Here is a 26,878-nt window from a genome sequence, read left to right as displayed (position 1 = left end):
TGTTTATTCAACAAGGTTTTATTTTGCAGCCCCTTGCATGCATTGCGCCTGTTACGGCTGCGGCGGTATTCTGGTTTGAGGCCCTGGAAGAGGCCATCCATACAGCTCCATTGGAGGAAATTATTGACAAGCTTAGAACGCTTAAGCTAGCTAACTCATTTGTTTCTGATGCCATTGTTCATTTGACTAAACTAACGGCTAAGAATTCCGGATTCGCCATCCAGGCGCGTAGGGCGCTATGGCTTGAATCCTGGTCAGCTGATGTGACTTCAAAGTCTAAGTTACTCAACATTCCTTTCAAGGGGCAGACCTTATTCGGGCCTGGCTTGAAGGAAATTATTGCTGACATTACTGGAGGCAAGGGTCATACTCTTCCTCAGGACAGGGCCAAATCAAAGGCCAAACAGTCTAATTTTTGTGCCTTTCCAAATTTCAAGGCAGGTGCAGCATCAACTTCCTCCGCTTCAAAACAAGAGGGAACTTTTGCTCATTCCAGACAGGCCTGGAAACCTAACCAGTCCTGGAACAAGGGCAAGCAGGCCAGAAAACCTGCTGCTTCCCCCAAGACAGCATGAAGGAACGGCCCCCTATCCGGAAACGGATCTAGTGGGGGGCAGACTTTCTCTCTTCGCCGAGGCGTGGGCAAGAGATGTTCAGGATCCCTGGGCGTTGGAGATCATATCTCAGGGATATCTTCTGGACTTCAAAGCTTCTCCTCCACAAGGGAGATTTCATCTTTCAAGGTTATCAGCAAACCAGGTAAAGAAAGAGGCATTCCTAAGCTGTGTGCAAGACCTCCTGGTAATGGGAGTGATCCATCCAGTTCCGCGGACAGAACAGGGACAGGGGTTTTATTCAAATCTGTTTGTGGTTCCCAAGAAAGAGGGAACCTTCAGACCAATCTTGGATCTAAAGATCTTAAACAAATTCCTCAGAGTTCCATCATTCAAAATGGAAACTATTCGGACCATCCTACCCATGATCCAAGAGGGTCAGTACATGATCACAGTGGACTTAAAGGATGCCTACCTTCACATACCGATTCACAAAGATCATCATCGGTTCCTAAGGTTTGCCTTTCTAGACAGGCATTACCAATTTGTAGCTCTTCCCTTCGGGTTGGCTACAGCCCCGAGAATCTTTACAAAGGTTCTGGGCTCACTTCTGGCGGTTCTAAGACCGCGAGGCATAGCGGTGGCTCCGTATCTAGACGACATCCTGATACAGGCGTCAAGCTTTCAAATTGCCAAGTCTCATACAGAGATAGTTCTGGCATTTCTGAGGTCGCATGGGTGGAAAGTGAACGTGGAAAAGAGTTCTCTATCCCCACTCACAAGAGTCACCTTCCTAGGGACTCTTATAGATTCTGTAGAGATGAAAATTTACCTGACGAAGTCCAGGTTATCAAAACTTCTAAATGCTTGCCGTGTCCTTCATTCCATTCCACGTCCGTCAGTGGCTCAGTGCATGGAAGTAATCGGCTTAATGGTAGCGGCAATGGACATAGTGCCATTTGTGCGCCTGCATCTCAGACCGCTGCAATTATGCATGCTAAGTCAGTGGAATGGGGATTACTCAGATTTGTCCCCTCTACTAAATTTGGATCAAGAGACCAGAGATTCTCTTCGCTGGTGGCTATCTCGGGTCCATCTGTCCAAGGGTATGACCTTTCACAGGCCAGATTGGACGATTGTAACAACAGATGCCAGCCTTCTAGGTTGGGGCGCAGTCTGGAACTCCCTGAAGGCTCAGGGATCGTGGACTCAGGAGGAGAAACTCCTCCCAATAAATATTCTGGAGTTAAGAGCAATATTCAATGCTCTTCTAGCTTGGCCTCAGTTAGCAACCCTGAGGTTCATCAGATTTCAGTCGGACAACATCACGACTGTGATTACATCAACCATCAAGGGGGAACCAGGAGTTCCCTAGCGATGTTAGAAGTCTCAAAGATAATTCGCTGGGCAGAGTCTCACTCTTGCCATCTGTCAGCGATCCACATCCCAGGCGTAGAGAACTGGGAGGCGGATTTTCTAAGTCGTCAGACTTTTCATCCGGGGGAGTGGGAACTCCATCCGGAGGTATTTGCTCAACTGATCCATTGTTGGGGCAAACCAGAACTGGATCTCATGGCGTCTCGCCAGAACGCCAAGCTTCCTTGTTACGGATCCAGGTCCAGGGACCCGGGAGCGACGCTGATAGATGCTCTAGCAGCTCCTTGGTTCTTCAACCTGGCTTATGTGTTTCCACCGTTTCCTCTGCTCCCTCGACTGATTGCCAAAATCAAGCAGGAGAGAGCATCAGTGATTCTGATAGCGCCTGCATGGCCACGCAGGACCTGGTATGCAGACCTAGTGGACATGTCATCCTTTCCACCATGGACTCTGCCTCTGAGGCAGGACCTTCTAATACAAGATCCTTTCAATCATCCAAATCTAATTTCTCTGAGACTGACTGCATGGAGATTGAACGCTTGATCCTATCAAGGCGTGGCTTCTCAGAGTCAGTCATTGATACCTTAATACAGGCACGAAAGCCTGTCACCAGGAAAATCTACCATAAGATATGGCGTAAATATCTTTATTGGTGTGAATCCAAGAATTACTCATGGAGTAAGGTTAGGATTCCTAGGATATTGTCCTTTCTCCAAGAGGGTTTGGACAAAGGATTATCAGCTAGTTCTTTAAAAGGACAGATTTCTGCTCTGTCTATTCTTTTGCACAAGCGTCTGGCAGAGGTTCCAGACGTCCAGGCATTTTGCCAGGCATTGGTTAGAATTAAGCCTGTGTTTAAAACTGTTGCTCCCCCGTGGAGCTTAAACTTGGTACTTAAAGTTCTTCAAGGAGTTCCGTTTGAACCCCTTCATTCCATTGATATTAAACTTTTATCTTGGAAAGTTCTGTTTTTGATGGCTATTTCCTCGGCTCGAAGAGTCTCTGAGCTATCTGCTTTACAATGTGATTCTCCTTATCTGATTTTTCATGCAGATAAGGTAGTTCTGCGTACCAAACCTGGGTTTTTACCTAAGGTGGTTTCTAACAAGAATATCAATCAAGAGATTGTTGTTCCATCATTGTGTCCTAATCCTTCTTCTAAGAAGGAACGTCTCTTACATAATCTGGACGTAGTCCGTGCCTTGAAGTTTTACTTACAAGCTACTAAAGATTTTCGCCAAACATCTTCCCTGTTTGTCGTTTACTCTGGACAGAGGAGAGGTCAAAAAGCTTCAGCAACCTCTCTTTCCTATTGGCTTCGGAGCATAATTCGCTTAGCCTATGAGACTGCTGGACAGCAGCCCCCTGAAAAGGATTACAGCTCATTCTACTAGAGCTGTGGCTTCCACCTGGGCCTTTAAAAATGAGGCCTCTGTTAAACAGATTTGCAAGGCTGCGACTTGGTCTTCGCTTCACACCTTTTCAAAATTTTACAAATTTGATACTTTTGCTTCTTCGGAGGCTGTTTTTGGGAGAAAGGTTCTTCAGGCAGTGGTTCCTTCCGTTTAATCCGGCCTTGTCCCTCCCATCATCCGTGTACTTTAGCTTTGGTATTGGTATCCCATAAGTAATGGATGATCCGTGGACTGGATACACTTAACAAGAGAAAACATAATTTATGCTTACCTGATAAATTTATTTCTCTTGTAGTGTATCCAGTCCACGGCCCGCCCTGTCCTATTAAGGCAGGTCTAAATTTTATTTAAACTACACTCACCACTGCACCCTTTGGTTTCTCCTTTCTCGTCTTGTTTCGGTCGAATGACTGGATATGGCAGTGAGGGGAGGAGCTATATAGCATCTCTGCTGTGGGTGATCCTCTTGCAACTTCCTGTTGGGAAGGAGAATATCCCATAAGTAATGGATGATCCGTGGACTGGATACACTACAAGAGAAATAAATTTATCAGGTAAGCATAAATTATGTTTTTATTTTAATGGCCGAAAAAGAGCTGAATGCCCTTTTAAGGGCAATGCCCATACAAATTCCCTTTTTAGGGCAATGGGTAGATTATTATTTTTTTTGTTAGTCTTTTTTTATTTTGTGGGGGTTTGTAATGTTAGAGGGGGTTGTTTTTATTTGTTTGCAAAAGAGCTGTTCACTTTAGGGCAATGCCCTACAAAAGGCCCTTTTAAGGGCCATTTGTAGTTTTTGTTTTTTTATATAGATTAGGGTTTTTTATTTTGGGGTGTTTTATTTATTTATTTATTTTTTTAAAAAGGGGTATTAGAATAGGAATATTTTTTATTATTTGGATAATTTTGTTTGTTATTTTTTGTAATGGTAGTTTTTTTATTTTTTGTAATTTTAGTGTTTATTATTTTTTGTAATTGTAGTTTTAATTTTTTTAGTAATCTTAGTTTTTTTTTATTTTTAGTAATGTAAGGTTTTTTTATTTTTAGTAATGTTAAGATTTATTAGTGTAAGCTTAGCTTTTATTTTTATTTCACAGGTAAGTTTGTATTTATTTTTAAATAGGTAGTTAGTTAATAATTGTAACGTTAACATAATTAAAATAGACCTAAATTAAAGTTAGGGTTGTTAGGTTTAGGGGTTAATAGTTTAATTTAGGTTGTTGCGATGTGGGGGCCGGCGGTTTAGGGGTTAATAGGTTTAGTTAGTGTTTGCAATGTTTGGGAACTGCGGTTTAGGGATTAATATGTTTAGTTAGTGTTGGCGATGTTTGGGAACGGCGGTTTAGAGGTTAATAGGTCAAAAATACATAAGAAAGGCGCACAACGGATTAAAGATTTATTCAATATATAAAAACAAAGTGACACATAAGAACTTACATCTAAAAAAGTTACATCCAGTATGCAAGCAGCTAGAACACAGTAATCTCTCAATGGCTGTGTTCCGACACCTCTTGTCAGTGTGTTAGTTCAGTGGAAAGTTGATACTCAGCCGCACACAAGTTAGCATCTGACGTCACTGATGACAAAGAGACTGGAGCGTCCCCCAGCTTACAGAAGTCTCACAGTCCGATTGAGCAAACCGCCTCCGGAATCCAGTACTGCAACTCTTCTCAGCAGCAAACCCTACGCGTTTCGTCTGGTATCCGGCCAGACTTTCTCAAGGGAAATGTACAAATTATGTGAACAGCTGATTGCTACCGTGCTTTGGGAGCGAGATTTATACAATCATGACAACAGCACTCCCTGGGGATTAACCTATAGAAGGACAATCTTAATACACAAAGCATTATTTCATACATACCGAACTTTGTAAATACGTAAATAATACATACATAATTAATACATAATTAATACATACAAACCTAATAAATATAGATATAAATTTAAAAGCTTGCTAAAAACTAATGTAATCATATCAATTAATACATAAATATAAATTGATACAAAAATATAAATAGTATCATCTTAAAACATATGTATATTAAAGATAAAAACAGCATATTAAACCAATGCCTACAATAAATTTACTCAGTTATTTAAAAAAAATCATTGAAACTTGATGTACAATTAATAAACAAACTATTACATGTATGCTGCTAAGTCCAAATCTACATTTAACCCAATAGGTTGTAAGCTTCTTATTTTATATATCCAATATGTTTCTTGTTGTCTGAGAGCCAACAGTCTATTATGTACATTTGGAGCTACCCAGTCTATCACTTTTACTTTTAAGGAAAGGGGATTACAGTTATGAGCCTCTTTAAAATGATTAGGGACACTATGTTTGATTGATTTTTCTCTGGCCACTTTAATATTATAAAGGTGTTCATTGACTCTTGTTTTAATCTTCCTTTTGGTACATCCTACATAGAATAGGCCACACCCACAGGTAAGTAAATAAACTACAAATGTGGAATCACAAGTGGCCTTGCACTTAATATCAAATTCAGTAGTACCATTATAATTTGAAAATTTCAATTGTTATTCCACATGTTCACACATGTTACACCTCGCTTTATTGCAGGCGTATGTTCCTTTAAATGCAGTAAGCCAGTTTGATCCCACACTTACATTTGTATCGTTCCTTAATTTGCTGGGTGCTAGCATATTTTTAAAGTTTTTCCTCTTTTAAATGTGACTAGGGGATTCTCTGTTAGTTGAGACCCTAATATAGGGTCAGTTTTAAGAATATTCCAATGCCTTTTAAAAATCTTTTTAAAATCTTTTAAATCTCTTTTTAATCTATATTATATAAGAAGGATCTATTAGATAGAGCAAAAGATAGAGCTGGTAAGGTAAATAGGGACATTATCTTGAATAATGCTAAAGTAGAATCACAAAATAAATCTAGAAATGGAACTATTACCCCTCGTTTTATTACTACCTATAATGAGGGGGCAACTACCATTAAAAAGATTTTAAAAAGCATTGGAATATTCTTAAAACTGACCCTATATTAGGGTCTCAACTAACAGAGAATCCCCTAGTCACATTTAAAAGAGGAAAAAACTTTAAAAATATGCTAGCACCCAGCAAATTAAGGAACGATACAAATGTAAGTGTGGGATTAAACTGGTTTACTGCATTTAAAGGAACATACGCCTGCAATAAAGTGAGGTGTAACATGTGTGAACATGTGGATAAACAATTGAAATTTTTAAATTATAATGGTACTACTGAATTTGATATTAAGTGTAAGGCCACTTGTGATTCCACATTTCTAGTTTATTTACTTACCTGTGGGTGTGGCCTATTATATGTAGGATGTACCAAAAGGAAGATTAAAACAATAGTCAATGAACACCTTTATAATATTAAAATGGCCAGAGAAAAATCGATCAAACATAGTGTCCCTAATCATTTTAAAGAGGCTCATAACTGTAATCCCCTTTCCTTAAAAGTAAAAGTGATAGACTGGGTAGCTCCGAATGTACATAATAGACTGTTGGCTCTCAGACAACAAGAAACATATTGGATATATAAAATAGGAAGCTTACAACCTAATTGGTTAAATGTAGATTAGGACTTAGCAGCATACATGTAATAGTTTGTTTATTAATTGTACATCAAGTTTCAATGATTTTTAAATAACTTTGAGTACATTTATTGTAGGCATTGGTTTATGGATTAATATGATGTTTTTATCTTTATTATACATATGTTTTAAGATGATACTATTTATATTTTTGTATCAATTTATATTTATGAATTATTGATATGATTACATTAGTTTTTAGCAAGCTTTTAAATTTATATCTATATTTATTAGGTTTCTATGTATTAATTATGTATTATGCATGTATTATTTACGTATTTACAAAGTTCAGTATGTATGAAATAATGCTTTGTGTATTAAGACTGTCATTCTATAGGTTAATCACCAGGGAGTGCTGTTGTCATGATTGTATAAATCTCGTTCCCAAAGCCGGGTAGCAATCAGCTGTTCACATAATTTGTACATTTCCCTTGAGAAAGTCTGGCCGGTTACCAGACGAAACGCGTAGGGTTTGCTGCTGAGAAGATTTGCAGTACTGGATTCCAGAGGCGGTTTGCTCAATTGGACTGTGAGACTTCTGTCTCCAGTCTCTTTGTCATCAGTGACGTCAGACACCAACTTGTGTGTGGTTGAGTAACAACTTTCCACTGAACTAACACACTGACAAGAGGTGTCGGAACACAGCCCTTGAGAGATTACCATGTTCTAGCTGCTTGCATACTGGATGTAACTTTTTTAGATGTAAGTTCTTATGTGTCACTTTGTTTTTATATATTGAATAAATCTTTAATCCGTTGTGCGCCTTTCTTACATATTTTTGACTTAGTTCTCTGTTTGCTGCAGTTAACTGGAAATACCGCTGAAAGAAGGCAGCACCGACTCTCAACACTGTGAAGTCTACAAGGACTTTCTATTTCTTGTAGGTAACAATTTTTCACCTGCCTATGCTGTTACGTTTTTGAGGTTGTATGTTTTTTACAGTGTATAACTTCATACTTCCAGAGAGATATTTAGTTTTAACACACATCTTGTTATGTACTAATGTTATTAGGCTTATTTTTAACATTTTAATTTCTTTAATCATTTGCTACTTTAAAGGTAGATTAGCGCTGATTTATATAATTTCTGTATTGTTAGAGGTTAATAGGTTTATTTAGTGTTTCAGTTAGTGTCGACGATGTTGGGGAACTGCGATTTAGTGGTTAATAGGTTTAGTTGGTGTTGGCGATGTTTGTGAACGGGGGTTTAGGGGTTAATAGTTTTAGTTAGTGTCGGCGATGTCGGGGAACTGCGGTTTAGGGGTTAATAGGTTTAGTTAGTGTCGGCGATGTCGAGGAACTGCGGTTTAGGGGTTAATAGGTTTAGTTAGTGTCGGAGATGACGGGAACTGCGGTTTAGGGGTTAATAGGTTTAGTTAGTGTCGGCGATCTCGGGGAACGGCGGTTTAGGGGTTAATAGCTTTATTTAGTGATTTATTTAGTGTCTGCGAACTGCGGTTTAAATTAGAACAATGAAAAATTCCGAATATGAATTATGGATCCGAAAATTCAGAAACTGATTTATTCATTTTCTGAATTTTTCGGGATTTTAGTTATGGTGCCGATTCGGAAATTCGGATGCATTCGAATCTCCGAATCGGTCAAAATTCGGCCGAAACGAAACGCACGTGTCTAATGAGAATAGCCATTTTTTATTAAACAAGAATTTCGTTCTTTGGCCATGACTGTGCAAGAACTGAGCATCATAAAACATGAATACATATCATATATAGGTCAGAAATTGTACTAAAAATACAAGGGGCTATATTCACTAAGACTCATGCTGACTCTAGTGTAAGAAATCTCTGTAACTCCTAATTTTATTTTGTGAATTATGTATTAATGCCAGTAAAAGCTTAATATTTTTAGAGAATAAACACCAGAAAATAACAGATATTAGGTTTCTTGCAAACAAAATTAATGGGAGAGTAAAGTCATAATTAGACATTCATGATTTAAACAGAACTTACAATTTTAAACAACTTTCCAATTTACTTCTATTATTTAATTTGCTTCCTTCTCTTGTTATCCTTTGCTGAAAGAGTTATCTAGGAAAGCTTAGGAAAAGCAAATAACCTAGGCTCTAGCTGCTGATTGGTGGCTGCATATACTGATTGTCATTGGCTCATTCATGTGTTCAGTTAGAAACCAGTAGTTCATTGCTGATCCTTCAACAAATTATACCAAGAGAATGAAGCAAATTTGATAATAGATGTAAACTGGAAAGTTGTTTAAAATGATATGTTCTACCTAAATCCTGAAAGAATTTTTTTGGGTTTCGTGTCCCATTACTTACTCTCTGTATCAAATATATAACCGTATGTGTTTTTTTATTCATCTTAATGATGATAAAAAGTACTTAGATTAACTTATTTTATTGTTTTCTTTTTTTTTTCTCCAGAAAACTGGGAGCATTCTTCATACCCTCACTCGGCATACACGGTTAGTGTAATAATAGTTACTGTTAAATGTGTTTAATGCTACTTTTTCACTGTGACTGGATCATTACCTTTTTAGATACCTTTAGACACAGTCTGTACTTTGTATCTTAGACTATTATGTTTTAATCAAGTTTTTATTTTTACTTTTGAAACAGTTAACTCTTCATATCTGTTTTTTGCTAAATGAACAATGCAACAGGCACATAAAGAGATGTAGTATTTGGTACCTTTCATGTCATGCATTGCATTTTATTTTTGCATTAGAATTTCCCTTTAATGCAGAAAATTACTGAATTTTTTTAACAAACTAGACTGATATGTCAATTTTCATGAATGAAAGTGCCCGTTTTTAATGTTTTTTTTAAAAACCGGGCACTTTCACAAGAAAATTGACCTTCACTTTAATAAAACAAGAAGGCAAAGTTAACGTACATAACTAGCCAAAATAATACAGTATACTATATAAAAATTATTAATCTGTTTTCCTGCTGAATCTTTCTTTGGCAGTTTAGAGATTGCATCTTTGAAAGTCAAAAATGATTTGGTTTTCAAATAAAGAAGATTGTTGTGGTGTTCACCTCATAAATATACAAAATAGTAGTTCACAGCACAGCATGAAATGTGTCCTACAAAAAGTCAAACCATTTAAAGGATTAAAGGCAGCTTGGCACTGTTGCATGAATATCATGTCAGAATTATCTAGCTCAAAGATTAACAAATCTCATAAATCAGGGAACCCAAAGCTCCTAGAGTTTTTATCTTGGCTTCTGTGTTATGTTTCTCCAACATAGGTGTGTCCGGTCCACGGCGTCATCCTTACTTGTGGGATATTCTCTTCCCCAACAGGAAATGGCAAAGAGCCCAGCAAAGCTGGTCATATGATCCCTCCTAGGCTCCGCCTACCCCAGTCATTCTCTTTGCCGTTGCACAGGCAACATCTCCACGGAGATGGCTAAGAGTTTTTTGGTGTTTAAATGTAGTTTTATTCTTCAATCAAGTGTTTGTTATTTTAAAATAGTGCTGGTATGTACTATTTACTCTGAAACAGAAAAGAGAAGAAGATTTCTGTTTGTGAGAGGAAGATGATTTTAGCAGACGTTACTAAAATCGATTGCTGTTTCCACACAGGACTGTTGAGATGAAGTAACTTCAGTTGGGGGAAGCAGTTGGCAGACTTTTCTGCCTGAGGTATGATGGCCACATTTCTAACACGACTTGGTAATGCTGGAAGGCTGTCATTTTCCCTATGGGGACCGGTAAGCCATTTTCTTAGATTAAGTAAAGGAATAAAGGCTTTATAAGGGCTTAAAAAACTGGTAGACATTTTTCTGGGCTAAAACGATTACTTGCTAAGCATATTTGACAGATTATAGCGCTTTATAGTTATTATAATCTTGGGGATTGTTTGTTAAAAAACGGCAGGCACTGTATGGACACCTTTTTCAGATGGGGGCCTTCTCTAGTCATAGGCAGAGGCGCCACTAATGCGCAGTTGTTTTTGGAAGGCAAGGCATGCAGATGCATGTGTGAGGAGCTAGGATCCACTGAAAAAGCTTATAGAAGGCGTCATTTGGTATCGTATTCCCCTCTGGGCTTGGTTGGGTCTCAGCAAAGCAGATTCCTGGGACTGTATAGGGGTTAAATGTAATTCCGTTATTTTAAGGGTTAAAGCTTCCAAATTTGGTGTGCAATACTTTTAAGGCTTTAAGACACTGTGGTGAAATTTTGGTGAATTTTGAACAATTGCTTCATACTTTTTCGCATTTTCAGTAATAAAGTGTGTTCTGTTTAAAATTTAAAGTGACAGTAACGGTTTCATTTTAAAACGTTTTTTGTGCTTTGTTGACAAGTTTAAGCCTGTTTAACATGTCTGAACCATCAGATAAACGATGTTCTATATGTATGAATGCCAATGTGTCTCCCCATTTAAATATATGTGATAATTGTGACATGGTGTCCAAACAAAGTAGGGACAATGATACCACAGATAATAATAGTGCCCAAGATGAGTCTTCAGATGAGGGGAGTAAGCATGGTACTGCATCACCCCCTTCTGTGTCTACACCAGTTTTGCCCACACAAGAGGCCCCTAGTACATCTAGTGCGCCAATACTTATTACTATGCAACAATTAACGGCTGTTATGGATAATTCTATTAAAAATATTTTATCTAAAATGCCTACTTATCAAAGAAAGCGCGATTGCTCTGTTTTAAACACTGAAGAGCAAGAGGACGCTGATGATAACGCTTCTGACATACCCTCACACCAATCTGAAGGGGCCAGGAGGGAGGTTTTGTCTGAGGGAGAAATTTCAGATTCAGGGAAAATTTCTCAACAAGCTGAACCTGATGTTGTAACATTTAAATTTAAATTAGAACATCTCCGCGCACTGCTTAAGGAGGTATTATCTACTCTGGATGATTGTGACAATTTGGTAATTCCAGAGAAATTATGTAAGATGGACAAGTTCCTAGAGGTTCCGGTGCCCCCCGATGTTTTTCCTATACCCAAGCGGGTGGCGGACATAGTAAACAAGGAATGGGAAAGGCCCGGCATACCTTTTGTGCCTCCCCCTATATTTAAGAAATTATTTCCTATAGTCGACCCCAGAAAGGACTTATGGCAGACAGTCCCTAAGGTCGAGGGGGCGGTCTCTACTCTAAACAAACGCACTACTATTCCCATAGAAGATAGTTGTGCTTTTAAAGATCCTATGGATAAAAAATTAGAGGGTTTGCTTAAAAGAATGTTTGTTCAGCAAGGTTACCTTCTTCAACCAATTTCATGCATTGTTCCTGTCACTACGGCAGCGTGTTTCTGGTTCGAAGAACTAGAAAAGTCGCTCGATAAGGAATCTTCGTATGAGGAGATTATGGACAGAGTTCATGCACTCAAATTGGCTAACTCTTTTATCCTAGATGCCGCTTTGCAATTAGCGAGATTAGCGGCGAAAAATTCAGGGTTTGCTATCGTGGCGCGCAGAGCGCTCTGGCTAAAGTCTTGGTCAGCGGCTGTGTCTTCCAAGACAAAATTGCTTAACATCCCTTTCAAGGGCAAAACACTGTTTGGTCCTGATTTGAAAGAGATTATTTCAGACATCACCGGAGGAAAGGGCCACGCCCTTCCTCAGGATAGGTCTTTTAAGGCTAGAAATAAGCCTAATTTTCGTCCCTTTCGCAGAAACGGACCAGCCTCTGCTTCTACATCCTCTAAGCAAGAGGGTAATACTTCTCAACCCAAACCAGCCTGGAGACCGATGCAAGGCTGGAACAAGGGTAAGCAGGCCAAGAAGCCCGCCACTGCTACCAAAACAGCATGAAGGGATGGCCCCCGATCCGGGACCGGATCTGGTGGGGGGCAGACTTTCTCTCTTTGCTCAGGCCTGGGCAAGAGATGTTCAGGATCCTTGGGCACTAGAAATAGTTTCTCAAGGTTATCTCCTGGAATTCAAGGAACTACCCCCAAGGGGAAGGTTCCACAGGTATCAATTATCTTCAAACCAAATAAAAAGACAGGCATTCTTACATTGTGTAGAAGACCTGTTAAGGATGGGAGTAATTCATCCAGTTCCAATAAGAGAACAAGGGATGGGATTTTACTCCAACCTGTTCATAGTTCCCAAAAAAGAGGGAACGTTCAGACCAATTCTAGATCTCAAGATCCTAAACAAATTTCTCAGGGTTCCATCATTCAAAATGGAAACCATTCGAACGATCCTTCCTACCATCCAGGAAGGTCAATTTATGACCACAGTGGATTTAAAGGATGCGTACCTCCATATTCCTATCCACAAGGAACATCATCAGTTCCTAAGATTCGCTTTTCTGGAAAAGCATTACCAGTTTGTGGCACTTCCTTTCGGATTAGCCACTGCTCCGAGAATTTTCACAAAGGTACTAGGGTCCCTTCTAGCGGTTCTAAGACCGAGGGGCATTGCAGTAGTACCGTACTTGGACGACATCCTGATTCAAGCGTCGTCTCTGTCAAAAGCAAAGGCTCATACGGACATAGTCCTAGCCTTTCTCAGATCTCACGGATGGAAAGTAAACATAGAAAAGAGCTCTCTTTCCCAGTCGACAAGAGTTCCTTTCTTGGGAACAATAATAGACTCCTTAGAAATGAGAATTTTCCTGACAGAGGTCAGAAAATCAAAACTTCTAAGCTCTTGTCAGGTTCTTCATTCTGTTCTTCGTCCTTCCATAGCGCAGTGCATGGAAGTAATAGGATTGATGGTTGCAGCAATGGACATAGTTCCTTTTGCACAAATTCATCTAAGACCATTACAACTGTGCATGCTCAAACAGTGGAATGGGGATTATACAGACTTGTCTCCGACGATTCAAGTAGATCAAAGGACCAGAGATTCACTCCGTTGGTGGCTGAACCCGGACAATCTGTCACAGGGAATGAGCTTCCGCAGACCAGAGTGGGTCATTGTCACGACCGACGCCAGTCTGGTGGGCTGGGGCGCGGTCTGGGAACCCCTGAAGGCTCAGGGTCTATGGTCTCGGGAAGAATCTCTTCTCCCGATAAACATTCTGGAACTAAGAGCGATATTCAATGCTCTCAAAGCTTGGCCTCATCTAGCAAAGGCCAAATTCATAAGGTTTCAATCAGACAACATGACGACAGTTGCATATATCAACCATCAGGGGGGAACAAGAAGTTCCCTGGCGATGGAGGAAGTGACCAAGATAATTCAATGGGCGGAGGATCACTCCTGCCACTTGTCTGCAATCCACATCCCAGGGGTGGAAAATTGGGAAGCGGATTTTCTGAGTCGTCAGACATTCCATCCGGGGGAGTGGGAACTCCACCCGGAAATCTTTGCCCAAATAACTCAATTATGGGGCATTCCAGACATGGATCTGATGGCGTCTCGTCAGAACTTCAAGGTTCCTTGTTACGGGTCTAGATCCAGGGATCCCAAGGCGACTCTAGTAGATGCACTAGTAGCACCTTGGACCTTCAACCTAGCTTATGTTTTCCCACCGTTTCCTCTCATTCCCAGGCTGGTAGCCAGGATCAACCAGGAGAGGGCTTCGGTAATCTTGATAGCTCCTGCGTGGCCACGCAGGACTTGGTATGCAGACCTGGTGAATATGTCATCGGCTCCACCATGGAAGCTACCTTTGAGACAGGACCTTCTTGTTCAAGGTCCATTCGTGCATCCGAATCTGGTCTCTCTCCAACTGACTGCTTGGAGATTGAACGCTTGATTTTATCAAAGCGTGGGTTTTCAGATTCTGTAATAGATACTCTGATTCAGGCTAGAAAGCCTGTAACTAGAAAAATTTACCATAAGATATGGAAAAAATATATCTATTGGTGTGAATCTAAAGGATTCCCATGGAACAAGATTAAAATTCCTAGGATTTTATCCTTTCTACAAGAGGGTTTGGAGAAGGGATTATCTGCAAGTTCTCTGAAGGGACAGATTTCTGCGTTATCTGTTTTACTTCACAAAAGGCTGGCAGCTGTGCCAGACGTTCAAGCGTTTGTTCAGGCTTTGGTTAGAATCAAGCCTGTTTACAGACCTTTGACTCCTCCCTGGAGTCTTAATCTGGTTCTTTCAGTTCTTCAAGGGGTTCCGTTTGAACCCTTACATTCCGTAGATATTAAGTTATTATCTTGGAAAGTTCTGTTTTTGGTTGCAATTTCTTCTGCTAGAAGAGTTTCTGAGTTATCTGCTCTGCAGTGTTCTCCGCCCTATCTGGTGTTCCATGCAGATAAGGTGGTTTTGCGTACTAAGCCTGGTTTTCTTCCGAAAGTTGTTTCCAACAAGAATATTAACCAGGAGATAGTTGTACCTTCTTTGGGCCCGAATCCAGTTTCGAAGAAGGAACGTTTGTTACACAATTTGGACGTAGTCCGTGCTCTAAAATTCTATTTAGAGGCCACTAAAGATTTCAGACAAACTTCTTCTTTGTTTGTTGTTTATTCTGGTAAAAGGAGAGGTCAAAAAGCAACTTCTACCTCTCTTTCTTTTTGGCTTAAAAGCATTATCCGTTTGGCATATGAGACTGCCGGACGGCAGCCTCCTGAAAGAATCACAGCTCACTCCAGTAGGGCTGTGGCTTCCACATGGGCCTTCAAGAACGAGGCTTCTGTTGACCAGATATGTAAGGCAGCGACTTGGTCTTCACTGCACACTTTTGCCAAATTTTACAAATTTGATACTTTTGCTTCTTCAGAGGCTATTTTTGGGAGAAAGGTTTTGCAAGCCGTGGTGCCTTCCATTTAGGTGACCTGATTTGCTCCCTCCCTTCATCCGTGTCCTAAAGCTTTGGTATTGGTTCCCACAAGTAAGGATGACGCCGTGGACCGGACACACCTATGTTGGAGAAAACAGAATTTATGCTTACCTGATAAATTACTTTCTCCAACGGTGTGTCCGGTCCACGGCCCGCCCTGGTTTTTTTAATCAGGTCTGATGAATTATTTTCTCTAACTACAGTCACCACGGTATCATATGGTTTCTCCTATGCATATTTCCTCCTGTACGTCGGTCGAATGACTGGGGTAGGCGGAGCCTAGGAGGGATCATATGACCAGCTTTGCTGGGCTCTTTGCCATTTCCTGTTGGGGAAGAGAATATCCCACAAGTAAGGATGACGCCGTGGACCGGACACACCGTTGGAGAAAGTAATTTATCAGGTAAGCATAAATTCTGTTTTCTATATTCTCTTGCCTACATAAAATCATGCTGCTGTCTCCTAATTATTGGCTTCATATTATATTTGATGCAACTAATAGATGCTATATATGTCATTTTAAACAATTTTCCAATTTACTTTTATCACCAACTATGCTTTCTTCCTTTTGTATTATTTGAAAGCTAAACCTAGGAGGTTCATATGCTAATTTCTAAGCCCTTGAAGGCTGCCTCTTCTCTCAGGGCATTTTGACAGTTTCTCCCCACTAGAGAGTGTTAGTTCATGTGTGTCATACAGGGAGTGCAGAATTATTAGGCAAGTTGTATTTTTGAGGATTAATTTTATTATTGAACAACAACCATGTTCTCAATGAACCCAAAAAACTCATTAATATCAAAGCTGAATATTTTTGGAAGTAGTTTTTAGTTTGTTTTTAGTTTTAGCTATTTTAGGGGGATATCTGTGTGTGCAGGTGACTATTACTGTGCATAATTATTAGGCAACTTAACAAAAAACAAATATATACCCATTTCAATTATTTATTTTTACCAGTGAAACCAATATAACATCTCAACATTCACAAATATACATTTCTGACATTCAAAAACAAAACAAAAACAAATCAGTGACCAATATAGCCACCTTTCTTTGCAAGGACACTCAAAAGCCTGCCATCCATGGATTCTGTCAGTGTTTTGATCTGTTCACCATCAACATTGCGTGCAGCAGCAACCACAGCCTCCCAGACACTGTTCAGAGAGGTGTACTGTTTTCCCTCCTTGTAAATCTCACATTTGATGATGGACCACAGGTTCTCAATGGGGTTCAGATCAGGTGAACAAGGAGGCCATGTCATTAGATTTTCTTCTTTTATACCCTTTCTTGCCAGCCACGCTGTGGAGTACTTGGACGCGTGTGATGGAGCATTGTCCTGCATGAAAATCATGTTTTTCTTGAACGATGCAGGCTTCTTCCTGTACCACTGCTTGAAGAAGGTGTCTTCCAGAAACTGGCAGTAGGACTGGGAGTTGAACTTGACTCCATCCTCAACCCGAAAAGGCCCCACAAGCTCATCTTTGATGATACCAGCCCAAACCAGTACTCCACCTCCACCTTGCTGGCGTCTGAGTCGGACTGGAGCTCTCTGCCCTTTACCAATCCAGCCACGGGCCCATCCATCTGGCCCATCAAGACTCACTCTCATTTCATCAGTCTATAAAACCTTAGAAAAATCAGTCTTGAGATATTTCTTGGCCCAGTCTTGACGTTTCAGCTTGTGTGTCTTGTTCAGTGGTGGTCGTCTTTCAGCCATTCTTACCTTGGCCATGTCTCTGAGTATTGCACACCTTGTACTTTTGAGCACTCCAGTGATGTTGCAGCTCTGAAATATGGTCAAACTGGTGGCAAGTGGCATCTTGGCAGCTGCACGCTTGACTTTTCTCAGTTCATGGGCAGTTATTTTGCGCCTTGGTTTTTCCACACGCTTCTTGCGACCCTGTTGACTATTTTGAATGAAACGCTTGATTGTTCGATGATCACGCTTCAGAAGCTTTGCAATTTTAAGAGTACTGCATCCCTCTGCAAGATATCTCACTATTTTTGACTTTTCTGAGCCTGTCAAGTCCTTCTTTTGACCCATTTTGCCAAAGGAAAGGAAGTTGCCTAATAATTATGCACACCTGATATAGGGTGTTGATGTCATTAGACCACACCCCTTCTCATTACAGAGATGCACATCACCTAATATGCTTAATTGGTAGTAGGCTTTCGAGCCTATACAGCTTGGAGTAAGACAACATGCATAAAGAGGATGATGTGGTCAAAATACTCATTTGCCTAATAATTCTGCACTCCCTGTATAGATAACACTGTGCTCACGCATGAGGCGTTTCAGTGAGCCAGCTCTAATTGGCTAAAATGGATGTCTGTCAAAAGAACTGAAATAAGGGGGCAGTTTTCAGAGGCTTAGATACAAGGTAACCACAGTGGTAAAAAGTATATTAATATAACAGTGTTGGTTATGCAGAACTGGGGAATGGGTAAAAAAGAGATTATCTATCTTTTTAAACAATAAAAATTCTGGTATAGACTGTCCCTTTAACTAGAGCATAGGTAATGCTGATAGAGCATGCAATTTTTCAATTTTATAGCCCTTTAATATAAAATTATAGTTCTTAATATAACCTCATAAATGTATGCACACAATAGATTTATATGTACAATAATAAATTTACCTCCTAATCCAGCTATATGAGAGACCATACAAACACACATATCATATATGTGTCTTATACGATCAGTTTTCGTGAAACTTTATTTTGGGGCAATAAATGAACAGGACGGAGAGTAGTGTGTTTATATAGGAGGGAGGCATAGTGAGTATTCTGGGAATTTCACGCTACATGAAACATTTGCAACATACAGGATTATTTTTCCTTTCATTTATACTAGCATATAACAATCTCTTCACTAGCTTCCTCTTGCCTCCAGGTTTAAACACAAAATTCTGACTCTGACATACAAGGCCCTCAACTGCATTGCTCCCCCCTATATCTCAGACCTTGTCTCCAGATACTCGCCCTCCTGTCCCCTTCGCTCTGCTCACAACCTCCTACTCTCCTCCTCTCTTATTACCTCCTCACATTCCCATTTACAAGACTTCTCCAGACTGGCTACCATCTTCTCCAGACTGTGGCTCAGCACTATAGCATCCCAAGGGTTGCAGGTTCGATCCCTGGCGATGTCCACTCAGCCTTTCATCCTTCCGAGGTCAATAAAATGAGCAGCGACCTTGAGACCCTTACGTGTGATTAGCCGCGCTTTACAAGTACCCAATACATACATCTTGTGGAACTCTCTGCCTCGCTCCACAAGACTCTCCCCTAGTTTTGAAAGCTTCAAGCGCTCCCTAAGGACTCTACTGTTCAGGGATGCATACAACCTACACAAAATGTTGGGGATTCAACAGTATTACTCGCTATTTTTACCTATTACAGGGAACTTGTGGTTTTTACCTGGTATGTCCCCTGGTCATTTTCAATTATGGAGTAGAGCGCACCTTAAAACAATTGGAGACTTAATAAATCTAACACAAAGTAGAATATTAACTTTTGAAGAGTTAAAATATAAGGCTAAGTTAACAGACTCTATTGTCAAATTTCTCATTATATTAGGGAAGTACTCCAAAGACAGCCTACGATATGGGAAGGTCATTGCTTGGCTAAAACAGTTTCACTGTTTAAGAAGGGGAAGTTTACATACTCTTTGATCTATAAAGCTCTGCAGGATTCAGATGGGAATAAGGCACTGTCTAGATTAGCAGAAGCCTGGAATAAAGATACAGAAATTAGTGTCTCTGTAGAAGAGGTACAAAGTAGTTTAAAAATGATTCACCAAGCGACATGTGATGCATACCTTAGGGAAGCTCAACTTAAAATAGTACATAAATTTTATGGGACACCAAGAAAGGTCAGTAAATGGCTTGATTGTAAAAATGAATGCATTAAATGCAAATTGGATAACCGAGATCTCAAACATTATCTAATGGACTGCCCAAAGATCAAGCAACTATGGGCTAAAATACGTTTTTGGTTGTCTAAAACTTTGGATATGAGATTGCATTTAAACTGTAAGAATATAATAACCCTAGGGAATACAGTGGTAAAAAGGGAATATGAGTTCTTTGTGGTAATGGTAATAATGCTAACTATGAAATGCATCTTGAAACATTGGCTTTCACCCAGTTCCCCTAGTATAAAAGAGGTGTTAACGCAATTAAAAGAACAAGTGACTATTGAGGTGTTCAATGTCCTATATAAAAGAGAACAAAGAATAGAGAAATTTATATCAAAATGGCAGACTTTTATCAAGGTCTTAGAGATTTCAATACAGAAACAAATAGTAGCCCCTTTAATAGGTGACACAAGTCCATGTGTAAGCTGGGGGAAAGATTTAGATTTAAACTGAGTTGAAGTTTTTGATTCTTTTTCGGGGCAATAAGAAAATTGCATCCCTGGTAATAAGGCTTGTTGAAGAATTTGTATACAGTGTGGAATATTATATGTTTACGCTTTCTCTTTTTTAATTATTTTTGTGCAAGATGTGTCTTGCTTGGCTGTATTATGTTAAGGTACATCAAGCTTTGAAAGGTATTATTATTGTTTGATATAAATAAAAAAGCAAAAAAAAACAACCTACACTAACCTTTTGTAATACCAGTTCCTCTCCTCCATTACTTTCCGCCATGAACCTCCTTAGTATGTAAGCCGTAGAGCCCAACTGTTTGCAGATCACCTTCATAAGAGCTGACTACAACAGTGCGACTCTCTGCAAGGCCCTCTACCCATTTGATCCCTATAAATGTTACCTTGTCTACTGCCTATGTTTATAGCACTGCAGAATCTGTTGGAGCTCTACAAATAACCGATAATAATAATAATAGCATATCATATACTCTAATGTAAAAACAGATTTTTCATTTCTAGATATGTTACAGCATGTGCCCTAGCCCCAAATCTTCCACTGCTTGCTACTGGATCAATGGATAAGACTGTAAATATTTGGAGACTGGAACAAGGAAGTAATTTACAAAGTAAGTAATAATCTTTAATCAAAAAACATAATTAATGCTTACCCGATCAATTCCTTTCTTTCATAGTGGTGAGAGTCCACTAGCCTTGACGTATGGGATTGAATTCCCGTCACTAGGAGGAGGAAAGAACCACAAAAAACAAAAGCTTTAAAAACCCTCCTACCTCCCTGTATAGCTAAGTTTATCATATAGCCGAGTAGAGTAACAACAGAACAGAAAGGTAGAAAAGGTTAAAGCGGGATAAGAAGAGATGCAAATAAATACTGCCATGGAAAAATTCCAGTTGAACCTGGTGGAGTCTTGTAGGGTCTCAACACTGTGAAAGAAAGGAATTTATAAGGTAAGCATAAATTATGTTTTCTTTCATACAGTGGTGAGAGACCACCAGCCTTGACGTGTGGTTTCTAATACCCACAAGAAAATGGGTGGGGAAAAAGGGCAGTTCCTATTTGCCAAACACTGCCTCTGAAGTAGCAAAAAAACATCACATGATAACAATTAGAGAAAGCATATAAAGAGGACCAAGTTGCAGATTTGCATATCTGTTCAACGGAAGCCTCCTTTTGAAAAGCCCAAGAAAGGGTAGAATGGTTTGTAATACGTTTAGGGGACAATTCCCCCAGCACCAATTAAGGTTTGAATCACCTGATTTAACCAAGAAATTAAAGCATTAGCCTTTTTGTCCCTTACAAGGACTATAAAAAAGGAGAAACAAACTTGAACTTGGTCTGAAACCCTTAGATGCTTGGAAATAATATATAAAGGAATGTGGATCACTGTTAAGGTTCTATCCAAAATAAGATCTGGTACTGGGAGTCAGAAAAACTCTACACCACATTTATCTGCCAACCATGATCAGCACAGAAATAACAAAAGTCAGAGATTATGAGAAATTGCTATAGGCCGAGATGGAGCCTAAACAAGATATTGTCCAGGTTAAGAGCTACTGAAAAGCTTGTCCAGAAAAACCCAACCTGAGGAACTGTTGCTGTTCTTTGATAACAGTGATATGAAAGTATGCATCCTTATGATATATGGTGATCGAGAAATTGACCATTTCGAACTAAATGTTATATATGGTCTCTATTTGAAAGTGGAAACTCTCAAATCTTAACCTAAGAGATTGTATATGGTCTGTGGAACATTTATCGAACCCCTGAATATGTATTTTCTAAAAGACTATGCATCCCCTGTAAAAATAACAGATACTGTGAGTGTAATAAAGATTTGTCCCCTGGCTATGCTATACAGAAGTATATCTACAAATAGCATGTGGGCTATGTGACTGCAAACACTGAATGGCACCTATTCCCCTGAACTTAACAGCAGAGGAAAAAGCTGATTCCAGTAAAGAGCCCATCCAGTGCTGTGAATGTAACAGCAGAGCATTCTGAAGAGCAATATAACGATGCCCAGCAGGGGAGGCTAGGAACAGGTCCCTGCGACATCTGTGGAAGGCCTGTGAGAAAAATCCTGTGCCTCTTTCTAGTTGAAGGGAAATCAGTAACACAAGTCAGTAGTTGTGGCTTTTTACCACTGTATGAAAGAAAACAAGTAATTTAATTTCCCTAATTTGCATATCACTATTAAATGCTGATACTGTTCTACAATACTATTATCCATGGTAGTTTGTTATCAAGTACTAACACTGCACTAAAACATGTATTTTGTATTTGTATTTTGTTATTCAGTGAGGACAAAAAAAGTTACCAATAAATTAGTTGCGACTTATATAAAATACTTTAGTTCTTTTTTTCTGCACAGCCAATATACTTAAGATACAGTGGTTACAGAGGGGACATGTGGAAGTTGTTGTATGTCTGTGTTCTCACATCTATAAATACCTCTTGTAAAACCTATTTCACTAAATATCTTTACTCTACTAAGAGGTTAAACACATAGGCAAACCCCTCAAATTTAATTGTTCCTGTGATTTATAGAAAAGGATACCAGCAGATTAGCCAATTGGCGACTGCATTGGGACCTTTGACAGACATTAACTGCCTATAGTGCAGATGATGACCATGTGTTGTCATTCTGGGGCTGCTTTCAGAGTTGTTCACAGTCACCCTTGCACATAAAGACAGTTGCAAGTCCTCCTGCACCCCCTGACAGTTACAAGGTGGCAGAGCAGTCCAGCATCAACAGGATCATTTTTTTTAAATGCTGGTGACATCATGCATGTGAGTTGTGATGTCACCAAGCCCCTGAAACCTATAAGTGATGTTCTGCTGGACGGGGCAGCCATGTATAAAAACCTCTTGATCTCAGCTTCTTTAAGTTGTGCAAAAAGCACAATTTGAAATAAATAAATAAAGACACACACATTTTATTTGCTTTGTGCTCCTCTGAAGCTCCCATAGGATTCAAATCTGTTTATTGCAACAAGAAATGCTAAGGATCAGTGGAGGCTCCTCCATAGGAGGAGCACAGGCACACGTGAACCAACTGAGAGAGAGAAAACAGAAGAAATAAAAACCTATTTGGCTGAAAAAATATAATTTTTCCAATAGCCTCCCTTTTGCTGAAATTATATTTATTCAGCCAAAAAGGATCCAGTCCAGTTTTGTAAAAAAAAAAATGCAATTTTTACTTCTATCTATCAACACCGCACGTGCAATAGATAGAAGTATAAGCTTCAAGCCCTCTACACTTATTTCTAAGTGCCTGCAGCGCTGCCCCCAACCCAGCCCCATACCTTCTTAATCGCATAGCTTTTGCTGTGCGAGTGAGATGCAGACGTTACCACTCACCAGGTCATGAGCTGACGGACAACAAGGCTCCTCCTCTCGTTGGCGCGAAACCGCAGTGCTGGCTTAGTCTGTGAGCTAAAAAGGAGCTCATTTAGTTAGCTGCAGGCAGTTTGTTTAAAGGGACACTGAACCAAATTTTTTTCCTTCGTGATTCAGATAGATGACATTTTAAGCATCTTTCTAATTTACTATTATCAAATTTTCTTCATTCTCTTGGTATCTTTATTTGAAATGCAAGAATGTAAGTTTAGATGCCGGCCCATTTTTGGTGAACAACCTGGGTTGTTCTTGCTGATTGGTGGATAAATTAATCCACCAATTAAAAAGTGCTGTCCACAGTTCTTAACTAAAAAAAAAGCCTAGATGCCTTCTTTTTCAAATAAAGATAGCAAGAGAACAAAGAAAATGTGATAATAGGAGTAAATTAGAAAGTTGCTTAAAATTGCCTGCTCTACCTGACTCACAAAAGAAAAAAAATGGGTTCATTGTCCCTTTAAAAACATAATTTATGCTTACCTGATAAATTTATTTCTCTAGTAGTGTATCCAGTCCACGGATCATCCATTAGTTGTGGGATATTCTCCTTCCCAACAGGAAGTTGCAAGAGGATCACCCACAGCAGAGCTGCTATATAGCTCCTCCCCTAACTGTCATATCCAGTCATTCGACCGAAAACAAACAGAGAAAGGAGAAACCATAGGGTGCAGTGGTGACTGTAGTTTAATTAAAATTTAGACCTGCCTTAAAAGGACAGGGCGGGCCGTGGACTGGATACACTACAAGAGAAATAAATTTATCAGGTAAGCATAAATTATGTTTTCTCTTGTTAAGTGTATCCAGTCCACCGATCATCCATTACTTGTGGGATACCAATACCAAAGCTAAAGTACACGGATGATGGGAGGGACAAGGCAGGATTAAGCGGAAGGAACCACTGCTTGAAGAACCTTTCTCCCAAACATAGCCTCCGAAGAAGAAAAAGTATCAAATTTGTAAAATTTTGAAAAAGTGTGAAGCGAAGACCGAGTCGCAGCCTTGCAAATCTGTTCAACAGAGGCCTCATTTTTGAAGGCCCAGGTGGAAGCCACAGCTCTAGTAGAATGAGCTGTAATCCTTTCAGGGGGCTGCTGTCCAGCAGTCTCATAGGCTAGGCGTATTACCCTCCGAAGCCAAAAGGAAAGAGAGGTTGACGAAGCTTTTTGACCTCTCCTCTGTCAAGAGTAAACGACAAACAGGGAAGATGTTTGACGAAAATCTTTAGTAGCTTGTAAGTAAAACTTCAAGGCACGGACTACGTCCAGATTATGTAAAAGACGTTCCTTCTTTGAAGAAGGATTAGGGCACAACGATAGAACAACAATCTCTTGATTGATATTCTTGTTAGAAACCACCTTAGGTAAAAACCCAGGTTTGGTACGCAGAACTACCTTATCTGCATGAAAAATCAGATAAGGAGAATCACATTGTAAGGCAGATAGCTCAGAGACTCTCCGAGCCGAGGAAATAGCCATCAAAAACAGAACTTTCCAAGATAAAAGTTTAATATCAATGGAATGAAGGGGTTCAAACGGAACTCCTTGAAGAACCTTAAGAACCAAGTTTAAGCTCCACGGGGGAGCAACAGGTTTAAACACAGGCTTAATTCTAACCAAAGCCTGGCAAAATGTCTGGACGTCTGGAACCTCTGCCAGACGCTTGTGCAAAAGAATAGACAGAGCAGAAATCTGTCCCTTTAAGGCACTAGCTGATAATCCTTTGTCCAAGCCCTCTTGGAGAAAAGACAATATTCTAGGAATCCTAACCTTACTCCATGAGTAATTCTTGGATTCACACCAATAAAGATATTTACTCCATATCTTGTGGTAGATTTTCCTGGTAACAGGCTTTCGTGCCTGTATTAAAGTATCAATGACTGAGTCGGAGAAGCCACGCTTTGATAGAATCAAGCGTTCAATCTCCATGCAGTCAGTCTCAGAGAAATTAGATTTGGATGATTGAAAGGACCTTGTATCAGAAGATCCTGTCTTAGAGGCAGAGTCCATGGTGGAAAGGATGACATGTCCACTAGGGCTGCATACCAAGTCCTGCGTGGCCACGCAGGGGCTATCAGAATCACTGATGCTCTCTCCTGTTTGATTTTGGCAATCAGTTGAGGGAGCAGAGGAAATGGTGGAAACACATAAGCCAGGTTGAAGAACCAAGGCGCTGCTAGAGCATCTATCAGCGTCGCTTCTGGGTCCCTGGACCTGGATCCGTAACAAGGAAGCTTGGCGTTCTGGCGAGACGCCATGAGATCCAACTTTGGTTTGCCCCAACGATGAATCAACTGAGCAAACACCTCCGGATGAAGTTCCCACTCCCCCGGATGGAAAGTCTGACGACTTAGAAAATCCGCCTCCCAGTTCTCCACGCCTGGGATATGGATTGCTGACAGGTGGCAAGAGTGGTACTCTGCCCAGCGAATTATTTTTGAGACTTCTAACATCGCTAGGGAACTCCTGGTTCCCCCTTGATGGTTGATGTAAGCCACAGTCGTGATGTTGTCCGACTGAAATCTGATGAACCTCAGTGTTGCTAACTGAGGCCAAGAATATTTACTCCAGAATATTTATTGGAAGGAGTTTCTCCTCCTGAGTCCACGATCCCTGTGCCTTCAGGGAATTCCAGACTGCACCCCAACCTAGAAGGCTGGCATCTGTTGTTACAATTGTCCAATCTGGCCTGCGAAAGGTCATACCCTTGGACAGGTGTACCCGAGACAACCACCAGAGAAGAGAATCTCTGGTCTCTTGATCCAGATTTAGCAGAGGGGACAAATCTGTGTAATCCCCATTCCACTGACTCAGCATGCATAATTGCAGCGGTCTGAGATGAAGGCGCGCAAATGGCACTTTGTCCATTGCCGCTACCATTAAGCCGATTACCTCCATACACTGAGCTACCGAAGGGCGCGGAATGGAGTGAAGAACACGGCAAGCATTTAAAAGTTTTGATAACCTGGACTCCGTCAGGTAAATTTTCATTTCTACAGAATCTATAAGCGTCCCTAAGAAGGAGACTCTTGTGAGTGGGGATAGAGAACTCTTTTCCTCGTTCACTTTCCACCCGTGCAACCTCAGAAATGCCAGAACTATCTCTGTATGAGACTTGGCAACTTGAAAGCTTGACGCCTGTATCAGGATGTCGTCTAGATACGGAGCAACCGCTATGCCTCGCGGTCTTAGAACCGCCAGAAGTGAGCCCAGAACCTTTGTAAAGATTCTCGGGGCTGTAGCCAACCCGAAGGGAAGAGCTACAAATTGGTAATGCCTGTCTAGAAAGGCAAACCTTAGAAACCGATGATGATTCTTGTGAATCGGTATCTGAAGGTAGGCATCCTTTAAGTCCACTGTGGTCATGTACTGACCTTCTTGGATCATGGGTAGGATGGTCCGAATAGTTTCCATTTTGAAAGATGGAACTCTGAGGAATTTGTTTAAGATCTTTAGATCCAAA

At 40.1% G+C, this 26,878-nt stretch overlaps 1 protein-coding gene across 2 annotated transcripts in view; it reads left to right on the top strand.

Annotated features, from left to right (window-relative positions):
• WDSUB1 (WD repeat, sterile alpha motif and U-box domain containing 1) overlaps positions 1-26,878 on the top strand; it is a 309,582-nt gene that overhangs the window by 221,070 nt on the left and 61,634 nt on the right. For both annotated transcript variants that reach the window (XM_053698334.1, XM_053698333.1), the window contains exons 7-8: positions 9,342-9,382; positions 20,524-20,630. In XM_053698334.1, coding sequence (XP_053554309.1) covers positions 9,342-9,382; positions 20,524-20,630 — 148 coding nt within the window. The remainder of the gene's footprint in view (positions 1-9,341; positions 9,383-20,523; positions 20,631-26,878) is intronic.

This window comes from Bombina bombina, chromosome 1, assembly GCF_027579735.1.
Source record: "Bombina bombina isolate aBomBom1 chromosome 1, aBomBom1.pri, whole genome shotgun sequence".
In the NCBI taxonomy this organism is placed as follows: domain Eukaryota; kingdom Metazoa; phylum Chordata; class Amphibia; order Anura; family Bombinatoridae; genus Bombina; species Bombina bombina.
Note: the sequence above shows the minus strand (reverse complement) of the source record. Positions and strands in the feature narration are given on the sequence as shown.